At 41.8% G+C, this 12,172-nt stretch overlaps 2 protein-coding genes across 5 annotated transcripts in view; one reads left to right on the forward strand and one right to left on the reverse strand.

The window, feature by feature from the left end:
• The window catches only part of CSE1L (chromosome segregation 1 like), a 43,818-nt gene extending 40,736 nt beyond the window's left edge, over positions 1–3,082 (forward strand). Inside the window, exons 24-25 of the mRNA XM_053574526.1 lie at positions 1,307–1,538; positions 2,840–3,082. Of these exons, the coding sequence (XP_053430501.1) occupies positions 1,307–1,538; positions 2,840–2,929 (322 nt within the window). The 3' untranslated portion in view covers positions 2,930–3,082. The remainder of the gene's footprint in view (positions 1–1,306; positions 1,539–2,839) is intronic.
• A 4,892-nt stretch (positions 3,083–7,974) lies between these two features.
• The window catches only part of STAU1 (staufen double-stranded RNA binding protein 1), a 69,622-nt gene continuing 65,424 nt past the window's right edge, over positions 7,975–12,172 (reverse strand). For all 4 annotated transcript variants that reach the window (XM_053574527.1, XM_053574528.1, XM_053574530.1 and 1 more), the window contains 3 exons: positions 11,129–11,251; positions 10,316–10,401; positions 7,975–9,292 (listed from right to left, as the gene is read on the reverse strand). In XM_053574527.1, coding sequence (XP_053430502.1) covers positions 9,277–9,292; positions 10,316–10,401; positions 11,129–11,251 — 225 coding nt within the window. In that variant the 3' untranslated portion in view covers positions 7,975–9,276. The remainder of the gene's footprint in view (positions 9,293–10,315; positions 10,402–11,128; positions 11,252–12,172) is intronic.

Below are 12,172 nucleotides of genomic sequence, written 5' to 3' on the forward strand. Positions count from 1 at the left end.
GACTTAAGGATCCTTCTAGGCCTAGAAAGATCTTCTTTCCAGGTTCTTAACTTTTTTAGGGATCCATGGATCCCTTTAAGAGTCTTATTTAGGTGATCTCTAAATCTTTTATAACAGAAGTATAACTAAACTGGCTTAAGTCTTTGAGTGGAGGAACTGCATAGGCCAGAAAAAGATATGCCAAGCCCCCGTAATCCATATCTGGAAGGCCTCACTTTTCTTACTTTGCTTCCACTCAGCCTCTTTCATAAAGTAATCTGGCAACTGGAGGTTTATTTTTCCTAACAGTAGTCTTGACTCTCTGGTCACACCGCTAGCTTGAGATGGAGTAGTTTCTGAAAGACAAGGTTAGGGTGCTGTGGCCAAAACAATTGATGACTGGTTTGTGGGTGGGGATAAGGTCCCTCTTGAGACTATGACTCTGTAATTTTGTTCCTCTAAGGATTTTCTGCCTTTTTTTTTTTTAATATTCAAAGTATTTTCTTTTCTTTTTTTTTTTTTTTTTTGTAGAGACAGAGTCTCACTTTATGGCCCTCGGTAGAGTGCCGTGGCCTCACACAGCTCACAGCAACCTCCAACTCCTGGGCTTAAGCGATTCTCTTGCCTCAGCCTCGCGAGTAGCTGGGACTACACGCGCCCACCACAACGCCCGGCTATTTTTTGGTTGCAGTTCGGCCGGGGCCGGGTTTGAACCCGCCACCCTCGGTATATGGGGCCCGCGCCTTACCGACTGAGCCACAGGCGCCGCCCTCTCTTTTTTTCTTTTTTTTGAGACAGAGCCTCAAGTTATTGCCCTGGGTATAGTGCCGTGGTGTCATAGCAACCTCCAACTCCTGGACTTAAGCGATTCTACTGCCTCTGCCTCCCCAGTATTTGGGACTACAGGCGCCCACCACAGTGCCTGGCTATTTTTTGGTTGTAGCTGTCATTGTTTGGCAGGCCTGGGCCGGATTTGAACCCACCAGCTCTGGTGTACCTGGCAGATGCCTTAGCCACTTGAGCCACAGGTGCCGAGCCCAAAGTATTTTCTTTTCAAGAGTCGGGATCTTGTTCCATTACCATGGCCACAATGGCCTTAAGCAATCTCTTCATCCTGATGAGCTGAGACTATAAGCACACAGCACTAGGCCTGGCTAATATTGAACTTGAACTTGTTTTGCAGAGACAGAATCTCATTCTTTTGCCCAAGCTGATCTTGAACTCGCAGCATCAAGTGGTCTTCGCCTCAGTCTCCTGGGTAGCTGGAGAGGTTCCCAGCTCAGGAATATTTTCTTAATCTTACATCTCTTGCTTTTTTCCAATCCAGGACTCCTTTATTACAGTCTCTTATTGGCCTTTTTGAGTTACCTGAGGATGATAGCATTCCTGATGAAGAACATTTTATTGACATAGAAGATACACCAGGGTACCAGACTGCCTTCTCACAGTTGGCATTTGCTGGGAAAAAAGAGCATGATCCTGTAGGTCAAATGGTGAACAACCCCAAAATTCACCTGGCACAGTCACTTCACAAACTGTCTACTGCCTGTCCAGGAAGGGTAAGTGTATATTATCCAAAAACTCTTGTGATTAATAGAGACTTTGGTGGGAAAGCAAGAGGATAGTAGTTGTTCTGGTGACACTTTTCATTGGTCAGCATAATTCAGCTACATCCCACTGAGTTATACATAAAGCGTATTTATTTACTAAAAGTATATTTTCAGTGAATGAATTGTAGGAGCAAGGGAAAAAGTATATTTACTTTCCAGATTGAAATAGCTCTATTATTAAAATGTTGTAGCACTTACTGTTGTTTTTCTGTTTTTTTTCTTTTTTCCAGAGAGAGTGTCTCTCTCTTGCCCAGGCTGTGATGCAATGGCATAATCACAGCTCACTGTAACCTCAAGCTCCTGGGCTCAAGCGATCCTCTTGCTTTAGCTTCTTGTGACTATAGGCACACACAACCATGCCTAGCTTATTTTTCTATTTTTTATAAAGATGGGGTCTTGCCATGTTACCCAGGCTGGTCTAAAACTCCTGGGATTATAGGTGGAAGGCACCACATCTGGCCTATTGATTTTTTTTTTTTTTTTTTTTTAACCTGCAACATATTGAGAACTCTGTAAAAGATGCTGGCTAAATGCAACTGTATAGCCATTTATTATGTTTATAGAGTTGTATATTACCTGAGAAAATTTACATTTTTAATTTTTTTTTTTTTTTTTGAGACAGAGTCTTAATACATCACCCTCAGTAGAGTGCCGTAGTGTCACAGTTCACAGCAACCTCCAAGTCCAATTGCTTAAGCAATTCTCTTGCCTCAGCTTCCTAAGTAGCTGGGACTATGGGCGCCCGCCACAATGCTGGCTATTTTCTTGTCATTGTTTAGGTGTCCTAGGCTGGGCTCGAACTCCCCATGTTCAGTGTATGTGGCTGGCGCTGTTAACCATTGCGCTACGGGCACGGAGCCTATATTTTTAATTTTATTATGGGGAACAGGTAAGGATAACAAACGCTCATGTACCCAGCTTCAGTAATTACTAGCATTTTGTCTTTCTTGTTTCATTGGTTTCCCCTTTTTACTTTTGTACTGAGCAGGCCTTAGACTTCCTTCGACTTTTTTAACCTGAGTAAAATGCCACTATCGCACCTAACAATAATTCCTCGTGGATCTACATTTCAGACCTGTGTATTTTTAAAGGAATAAGGGCAGTCGAGTTTCTTGGGAATCCTTTTGACAGTGATGATGGAATGACTGGCTGCTCCTGCCAGAGCCATGACCCCTCTCCCATAGACAGTGGGCTTTGTGTTGGTGCATCAGGGTCTCCAACAGCTGGGGTATGTTTCTTTTCTCTTGTAGGTTCCGTCAATGGTGAGCACCAGCCTCAATGCAGAAGCGCTCCAATATCTCCAAGGGTACCTTCAGGCAGCCAGCGTAACATTGCTTTGAACTGCATTTTTCTCATTGGCTAAGTCCAGACGGTTTCCTAGGAAATCATGTAAACTTCTGAGCACAGCTGCATTAAAACAAAGCAAGTTTTTCCTTTTGAACTTTCCACAAATCCCATCTTGTAAAAGGTATTAAATGTTGCTTTAAGCTGAACGTAAGGCAGTTAAGTGGTTTGTGTAATCATAAACATAAGTGGGTGACTTTTCCAGCTTGCAATATCAAGGGACAAGTATTAAAAATTCAGTGTATGACCTTGATTTGAGTATTTGCACGGTTTGGTTAATTTTAAATTTTTGATGCACACTCACTATGGAGATTTCTATTTACTAAATCCTTCTGTTTTGAAGCTGTTGCTATTCGTGTTTCTCTTGTCCTTTGTCTTTTTTTGTCTGAGTTTTTATTAGTAATGTGAGTAAGTGAAGAATTAACTTGTGTAACTTGCCAAGCAATGCACATTTCATAGTTTTAAATCTGTAATCAGCAATAAAAACCTTAAAATATGTATCTAAGAAAATCAGAAGAACAGATTTTCGGTGCTGATATACTATTATATAAATGAAGAATTGCTTTAAGTTTCTCCCTTGTCCCCTCCTGGACTCCATAAAATTCTAATTTCTAAATCATTTAAACTCAGGCTAGTTTTTCTCTTCTTTTTTTTTAACAAGGGGAAAGAGGACATGCATACAGACCGTTTTGATAAGTGGTTACCTAAGAGAGAAACGCTCTGCCTGTGAGTACTTCTGATAGTGTGGACGTTTCATCTCTTTCACAGGGTCAGTCTTCCCTACAGATCAGAGGTTACTTCGAACTTTTCAATCCATGGCACCTTAGAACCTTGAGGTCTAGGAGTAGCTACCACAGTGGGTACGCCCAGCAAAGGGTTCTTGGAGAGCTAGGCGGCATTGGCTCGGTTGTGGCTATGGAATTCTGTAGAATTGGTTTTTAGCAAATTAAGAATCAGAATATCTAAAACTTCTGAGGCACAAGTCACAGTTTTCTTACACTGGAATCGTTTGTATGTCACATAGTTAAACTGGAACCTCTTTCTGCCCAGGTTAAGCAAGTTCTCGTAAAAGTTACTGATGTCTTTGTTTACATTGCAGGCACATGAATGATTTTCTTGCACATTTTTGTAGACTTGCATTAGAAATGTCAAGCAATCTAATATTTCCATTTTATATTTCAAGTTTTTGGGGGGTTTTGACAGTAACAAACGTTAAATTTTAGGCTTAAGTGGTCACTGGCAGAAGGACTTTGAGAAATTGGAAGTCTGGGGCGGCGCCTGTGGCTCAGTCGGTAAGGTGCCGGCCCCATATACCGAGGGTGGTGGGTTCAAACCCGGCCCCGGCCAAACTGCAACCAAAAAATAGCCGGGCGTTGTGGTAGGCGCCTGTGGTCCCAGCTACTTGGGAGGCTGAGGCAAGAGAATCGCTTAAGCCCAGGAGTTGGAGGTTGTTGTGAGCTGTGTGAGGCCACGGCACTCTACCGAGGGCCATAAAGTGAGACTCTGTCTCTACAAAAAAAAAAAGAAATTGGAAGTCTGTTTTTAAGCTAGTTTAATATACTTGGAAAGCAGGGAATCCGTGCTGATGGTTTCTGTATGTTTGATACTCAACTCACTTAAAGCTGGTGTTGAACATTTAAAGTAAATGCACAGCAGATACTGTCCTGAAGGATGCTTGATGCAGCATCTCACACTCAGGATTAATTAAGTTCTGAATGTTTTCCTCCCTTTAGTTCAAAAGATTGAGTAGTGGATGGTTTGTCTTTGTAAATGCCAAGTATGTGTGTCTTTTACAATACCAAACAGGAAGATCTGTGTTTGCTTTACTCTGCCACAATTCGTTGATCAGTACCCTAAATTTTTAGAAATTGCTTTCTGTTGAAGCTTCTTATTCCATCTTCCAAGACAGTATTTATATCTGGCTTTCAAAGATTTAGTTAATGATACGGTAGATGGAAGTTTTTTTGAGAAGTGGTGATGAGTAGCTCAGTGTCCATTTTCTGTTAAGTATGAAGACATGGGTCTGAATTACAGCTCTGCCACTGATTGTGAAGGTAAGCGAGTGACTTGATCTCTATAATATCCATCTTCGGGGGGTTGTAAGAATGAGATAATATACGTAGAGTACTTAAGCAGAGAACTCAATACAGAGTAACCACTAATAAATAAATAATAGAGACAAGTCTTAGGCAAATCTCCCACACCCAGGGCATTTTTACATACAGGGGAAAAGTCATTGCAAAGTTTGTTATGAGAGCATCTTACTGGGTCCACTGATGATTATCCATGGTATTTGATCATGTCTTTAAACAAATTGACTTTTTACATAACATTTTTTATTTTAAATGTGCTTTCTTTATGGGGAACTTGGAAAATACAAAAAAAATTAAAAGTCATTCATATTTCTACCTACTTTAAACATTTTGGTTCATTTTCCTTTTTCCCCCAAAGTTGAAATCATTCTATATATAATTTTATGTTTTTTAAATAACATTTGGTAAAGATCAGCAAATGTGTATATATATGAGTTATCTTTTGAATATTACTAAATTATAATATATAACTATGTTAGATATCTTAGAGGTTTTCTGATTTTGTTGACAACTCTACAGATGAACATCCTTACCAACCTTTGTATCCCTGTTTTCTGAAGGAATTCATTGGCCAATTAATCTCATGCAAAGATTGTATCATTTTCTGTAGCACACCTCAACCCATACTGGGCACTTTTCTTTTTTATTGTTGGGGATTCATTGAGGGTACAAGAAACCAGATTACAAAGTCCCTCTTGCAATTGTGTCTTTCCCCCAGGCACTTTTCTTTTGTTGCCATTTTTATGGGTCAACATGGTATTTCATTTCTTTACTTGTGGGGCATAATCAGTTTGATATTTAATCAAACTATTACAAGCATGTGGTAAAATGTTTATAGTAAATAGGGTTTATAACTGAGCAACAAGTTTCTGCACCCCCCCCCCAACTTCCTTTCTTGAAAGTAGTGCCCTCAACTTGTGCTACTTTAGTTCTTTGAGGGGTTTCTTTCTTATTTCCTTGATAACCCTCAAGACATCTGTTAACTCAATTATGGAAAATGAAGATTTAGCTTAAACTAGCTATTCATACTCTGCGAACTAAGTATAGTTCACAGGCTTAAAATGGTTCACTTTACAAGTGGACTTTGTGAAGATGTGGAAATTACTCATGCAGTAGGAACCACACTTCAAGTTCATAACATCCATTGTTTTTCAGCTTTCAGGCTAGTCAACAAATTACACGAGATAGCAAATATTTTATTACAAAATTGTGTTAGATGATTTGGCCCAACTATAAGCTAATATAAACACACTCAGCACATTTAAGGTAGACTAGGCTAACTGAATGTTTTAGTAAGTATTAAATGCATTTTTGACTTAAAATATTTTCAACTTACCATGTGACTTGGTCAGGACATAACTCCATTATAAATTGAGGAGTATCTGTAACTTAGTCTTACCTCATTCTGCCATCAGTACCTCCTGAGTCATCCCTGTGGACAGTGAAGGTCTCTTCTCATACCTTCCACCTCTATAAACTGTTGGTTCTGTTGTATCTTCAATTTCATATTGTCCAAGTAGGTTGCATTTCATTCCATGAATGACCAGTTTTCTGTGCTTTGTGAGTCCCCTTTATTTTATTTTTGAGACAGTTTCACTAGGTCGCCCTCGGTAGAGTGCCGTGGTGTCACAGCAACCTCAAACTCTTGGGCTCAAGCGATTCACTTGCCTCAGCCTCCCAAGTAGCTGGGACTACAGGTGCCTGCCACAATGCCTGGCTATATTTTGTTGGATTTGTCATTATTGGTTAGCTGGGCTGGGTTCAAACTCACCAGCCCCAGTGTATGTGGCTGGCGCCGTAACCACTGTACTACAGGCCCTGAGCCGGCTCCCCTTTATTTTTGAGACAAAGGTCTTGCTCTGTTGCCACGTGTCTAGAGTGCAGTGGCATTGTCATAGCTCACAGCAATCTCAAACTCTTGGGCTCAAGTGATCCTTCTGCCTCAGCCTCCTAACTGAGTAGGTGGGACTACAGGTGTGTACCACCCCACCTGGCTAATTTTTCTATTTTTTGTAGAGACAAGTCTGGCTGGCCTTGAACTGCTGGAATTACAGGCATGAGCTGCTGTGCCTGCTTCCCCTACCCTTTTTAAGACGTAAGGACATTTTTTCCTGCTTTTATCCTCAAGATGTTTTCTTTCGTCACCCTTGGTAGAGTGCCATGGTATTATAGATTATGGCAACCTCAAACTCCCGAACTCAAGTGATCCTCTGGCCTCAGCCTTTAGAGTATCTGGAACTACAGGCATGTACTACCATTCCTGGCTGTTTTTTTTTTTTTCCTATTTTCAGTAGAAATAGGTTCCTGCTCAGGCTGGTCTCAAACTCCTGAGCTCAAGCAATCCACCCGCCTTGGCCTCACCCTCTCAAGAGTGCTAGGATTTATAGGCTGTGCCTGGCCTATGCTCAAAATGTTGAATTCTCTTTCACCCTTAGCATTTTCTGTAACCCCCCACTCGATCACTTCTGGTTTTTCAGGTAGTCTAATTCATAGCTAGCTAAATAGTGCAAAAGCCCTTATAACTTCTCCCAGTTCTTTTATGATTCAAAAACAGAAACCAACCCACCTGCCCTTCAGCCAGAGTAGCATGCATGGCCACCACAGTTCCCAAGGGTATCAGCAGTCTCCTAACTCTCAGAGGTCACGTCTTTAGGGAGCATTATCAGGTCTGAATGCCACATACCCTCACAGGCAGTGATGCTTCCCTGTGCTGGCCCTCCACACCAAGCTTCCCGTGTTTGAGTTACTGCTCAACAGGACCAAATTCTTCATTAGTAGCTGTTTATTGATCAATAGTTTGATATAAAGTTATTTCAGATCTTCAGATTTTTGCCCATATGGAATCATAAGCATTACAAATTTTCTTAAAAATAAAAAAGGGTAGAGGGCAAGTTGAGAGGGGACCAAGGTAGCAGTAGTGTCATTTGAGAATAAATTAACAAAAAAAATTTAGTATTACCATTTATTGGTGACAAACACTAAGTTTTACTTACATTCCATGGGGAGAAAAATTCCAGCGTAAACAATGAATGGAAGCAGTACTGAACTTGCAAGGCTACCAGGCTTTTCTTCTGGACCATACGCAGAACCTCAGTGCACACATTTTTGTGTACTACAACACAACATCAAAAGCAACACAGCTGTATATGGAAACATAGGTCATTCTTTTCAGCGCTACATGGAGATGTAATTAACAGTATCAAGCACTCAAGGAAAATCAATCTGTAGATATATGTGGACTACATGGAGATCATATCCTGTAGTGTAGTGACAGGTCCTCAAGAGCTATATGGGTAGACAACAATTTTTATAATCTTTAAAACAAAGATCAAAGTTCATTTCTTTAGTCCTGTTGTATTAACAAAAATAAAATAGAAAAAGAACCAAATGATCACCTAAAGTTTAAAATTCCTAAAATTGTCCGATTTATACAACTGTGGGAGACTTCATCAAGGTTTCTGAGAAGTCCAGGACTGTTTCAGCTAAACCAGAGGGCACACAATTTGCATCACTGAAATAGTCCTGGGTTAGTCCGATAAAATAAAAATGTCTAAGCACATACACATGGATATGATCTTTGCCGGTTAGGTAACAGGTAAAGTCAGTCTCAGACAAGTTTCCAAACTGTGCTAATAACTAGATACAATTGAGACTCAACTCTCAAATGAAAATTTTATATAGTGTCATATCAATCAAAAGAAAATAAACTAAGAGAAAGCAGTGGTTATGATGTGGGTACTACGGGAGGTGGTGGGGCCATAGCACGCTAGAAAAGTTAGGTTACACGGAGTAAGAAGCATTTGATTTTCTCTGGTGCTTTTAGGTCTGGGGCCGGTCTAAGGCCTCTCTCTGGTGTGGCTGTCCAGGGTTTGTCCCAAAGTGCAAGTGAGCCAGTTTGAGAAAGGGTCATGCTTTCTGTTTCCTGTTTCTTCTTTCACACGGCAAAATAAAATAAAGACCAAGTACTGGGGGGCCCAGGGCATGATCTGCTGGTTTCCTGGTGGAATAGCTGCTTCTGTGTGGGAACCACTTGTTCACAAAGCGGCCATCACAATAAACCCAGCACGGTCCAGCCCAGCCGTGGCCACCTCCTTAATGTCTCCATCTTCACCACACCGCTGCCCTCATTCTTTACCCACTGTCTCTCGGCCCACTGGAGGTATCAGAAATTCCAAATTTTCAAAGCAGTTTCAGTATTTTCAGTATATATTTTGGGATCTTATAATGAATGGTTCCTGGCCAGAAAAAGTTCAGCACCTCCCACACCTTTAGGGAAGAAAAATTAAAATGACAACAGGTTTGAAGCATCAAGACAAGCTAATGTTATACATGAAAAGAATTTAGCTAACAGGAACAAGTCCAACAGTATATATGGGCCCCAGTACTGGATTAAAGTAAGATACACTATTAAAACAGCAACGAAGATGTGTGTATGTTATCTCTGGGAGGAAAAAGAAGGAAAGGAACACGTCTATATCTGCATTAAAAAAAACATACAAGGCTCATGCCTATAATTCTAGCACTCTGGGAGGCTGAGGCAGGTAGACTGGATTGTTTCAGTTCAGGACTTCAAGACAGTGTGAGCAAGAGTGAGACCCCATCTCTACTAAAAACAGAAAAACTAGCTGGGTACTGTGGTAGGCAGTCCTAGCTACTTGAGAGGGTGAGCCAAAGGAGCTCTTGATCCCAAGTTTGAGGTTGCTGTGAGCTGTGACTCTACAGCACTCTACCCAGGGGACAGAGACTGTCTCCAAAAACAAACAAAAAAAAAGTACAGGCTCGGCACCTGTAGCTCAGTGGCTAGGGTGCTGGCCACACTGGGGCTGGTGGATTCGAACCAGACTGGGGCCTGCTAAACAACAATAACAACTACAACAAAAAAATAGCCAGGCATTGTGGCGGGCACCTGTAGTCCCAGCTACTTGGGAGGCTGAGGCAAGAGAATCACTTAAGCCCAAGAGTTTGAGATTGCTATGAGCTGTGACACCACTGCACTCTACCAAGAGCGACACACTGAGAGTCTGTCTCAAAAAGAAAAACACAGTACCAGGAAGACATACAAGAAACAAAAAATATACTCTGGGGGGAGGGTTGGAGACTATGTGAGGGCAAAATTGTCACTGCACCTCGTGAAATAACAGTTATGAATTAATGAATGTGTAACCTATTCAAAATTTTTAAAAAACCAAAACAGTAGAGCTCTCTGCCTAGAGAATGTGGAAGCCTTTCACAGGGAAGGGCCAGAAAGTGACTCGGGCAGGGGTTCCCCACAGTCAGCACCACACTCACACAGACACTGGTCCGTTTCCTGTTCTTGGCATCTCTGTACTATGTTGGTCCAGCTCAGACAGCAACTTTAAAATGTTGAGAGCAGCCTAGTGGGAATGGAAAAACAGGTAAAACCACAGACACTGCTTGGGCCATGGCATGACACTGGACAGGCAAGTGACAGCTCCTGTTCCCAATAAATAGGTTCTAACATTTTAAAACTGGTCCCACTAAATAAAATATTTAATTTAAAATACTAATTAAACAAAACTTAACCATGATTATCTCACTGAATCACTTGCATTTCCTTCTAGTATTTTTAAACCTTGTAGTAACTAGACTATACACATTTTTATATCCTGATTTCAAATAACCCGTCATATATTTTCCTTATTAAACTGTCTATGTACAGATATTAATCTGATGGATGCATCATTGTATTTCATCAAGTGATATGCCATAGTTTACTTAATTTCATCAATTCCTTTTCTCAGTTTTCTCACAATTTCATCCTGAAACAGAACACCAAAGAAAGGGGCTTTCTACAACAGCCAGAACGTGAATCTATAATTCCTTGTTCTGGTAAGAAAAGAAGTGAATACAGTCTGTGAGTGAGCATGGGAAAAGGAAGGCAGACTAAGCCCAACAATAGGGTGAGAGATTGATCCAGTCAACTAAGACAAAAAGAATTCAGAAAAACAGACTATCAACCGTTCTCAAGGTCTATGGGAGAATCCTCCTATCTTCCCGGGGCCCTTAACAAGCTGAACAAGGGAAGACTCCACATAACCACACAAAGTAATTCACTGACCCCTTTGCCTAGCAGGGACATACCATATCGTGGCAGGACTCCACATCCTTGCCGATACCGTGGCTGATCAGAGGCGGCTGAGAGGAGCAATTGATAAGAGATACAAATTCGTTCTTGTTGTTTTTGGGGAAGTCTTTGTATTCAACCTAAGGGGGAAAAGAGATCTCAGGCCAGGGCAGAGTGCAGTGAGTACAAACAGGCTGGAGAGCTATAGCTCCAGGCCCAAAAAACAGGGAGAACACTTCTCTCACTGAGCTCAGCCAGACTGGCCACACCAACCCTGCCCTGTTGGGGACTGCTGCTGAGGAGCCCCAGCCCAGACTATTTAGGAAACTAGATGTTTACTCAAAATCACTGGGCTATAAGTAGCCATATCCTCCTCCTACTAGGCAGAAAGCACCAACATCTATTCTTTTTGAAATCCAAATTCTCAACCACTACTAGTGGTTAGAGGCTTTTGTTTTTAGCGTGCTTAGATTTTAAAATGTTACTACCAGGTGAGGCCTGTGGATCCGTGGGCAGGGCACCGGCCCCATATACCGAGGGTGGCAGGTTCAAACCCGGCCCGGCCAAACTGCAACAACAACAACAAAAAAATAGCCGGGCGTTGGGCCAGGCACCTGTAGTCCCAGCTACTCAGGAGGCTGAAGCAAGGGAATCACCTAAGCCCAGGAGTTGGAGGTTGCTGTGAGCTGTGTGACGCCACGGCACTTTACCATGGGCAATAAAGTGAAACTCTCTACAAAAAAAAAAAGATACTACCAGGTGGCGCCCATTGCTCAGTGGGTAGGGTGGATTTGAAACCAGCCCGGGCCTGCTAAACAACAATGAATGACAACTGAAACAAAAAATAACCAGGCGTTGTGGCAGGCACCTGTAGTCCCAGCTACTTGGGAGGGTGAGGCAAGAGAATCACGTAAGCCCAAGAGTTTGAGGTGGCTGTGAGCTGTGATGTCACTGCACTCTACTGAGGGTGACATAGTGAGACAAAAAAAATAATGGGCGGTGCCTGTGGCTCAAAGGAGTAGGGCACTGGCCCCATATACCGGAGGTGACAGGTTGAAACC

The sequence above is a fragment of the Nycticebus coucang genome, chromosome 21 (assembly GCF_027406575.1).
Source record: "Nycticebus coucang isolate mNycCou1 chromosome 21, mNycCou1.pri, whole genome shotgun sequence".
Classification (NCBI taxonomy): domain Eukaryota; kingdom Metazoa; phylum Chordata; class Mammalia; order Primates; family Lorisidae; genus Nycticebus; species Nycticebus coucang.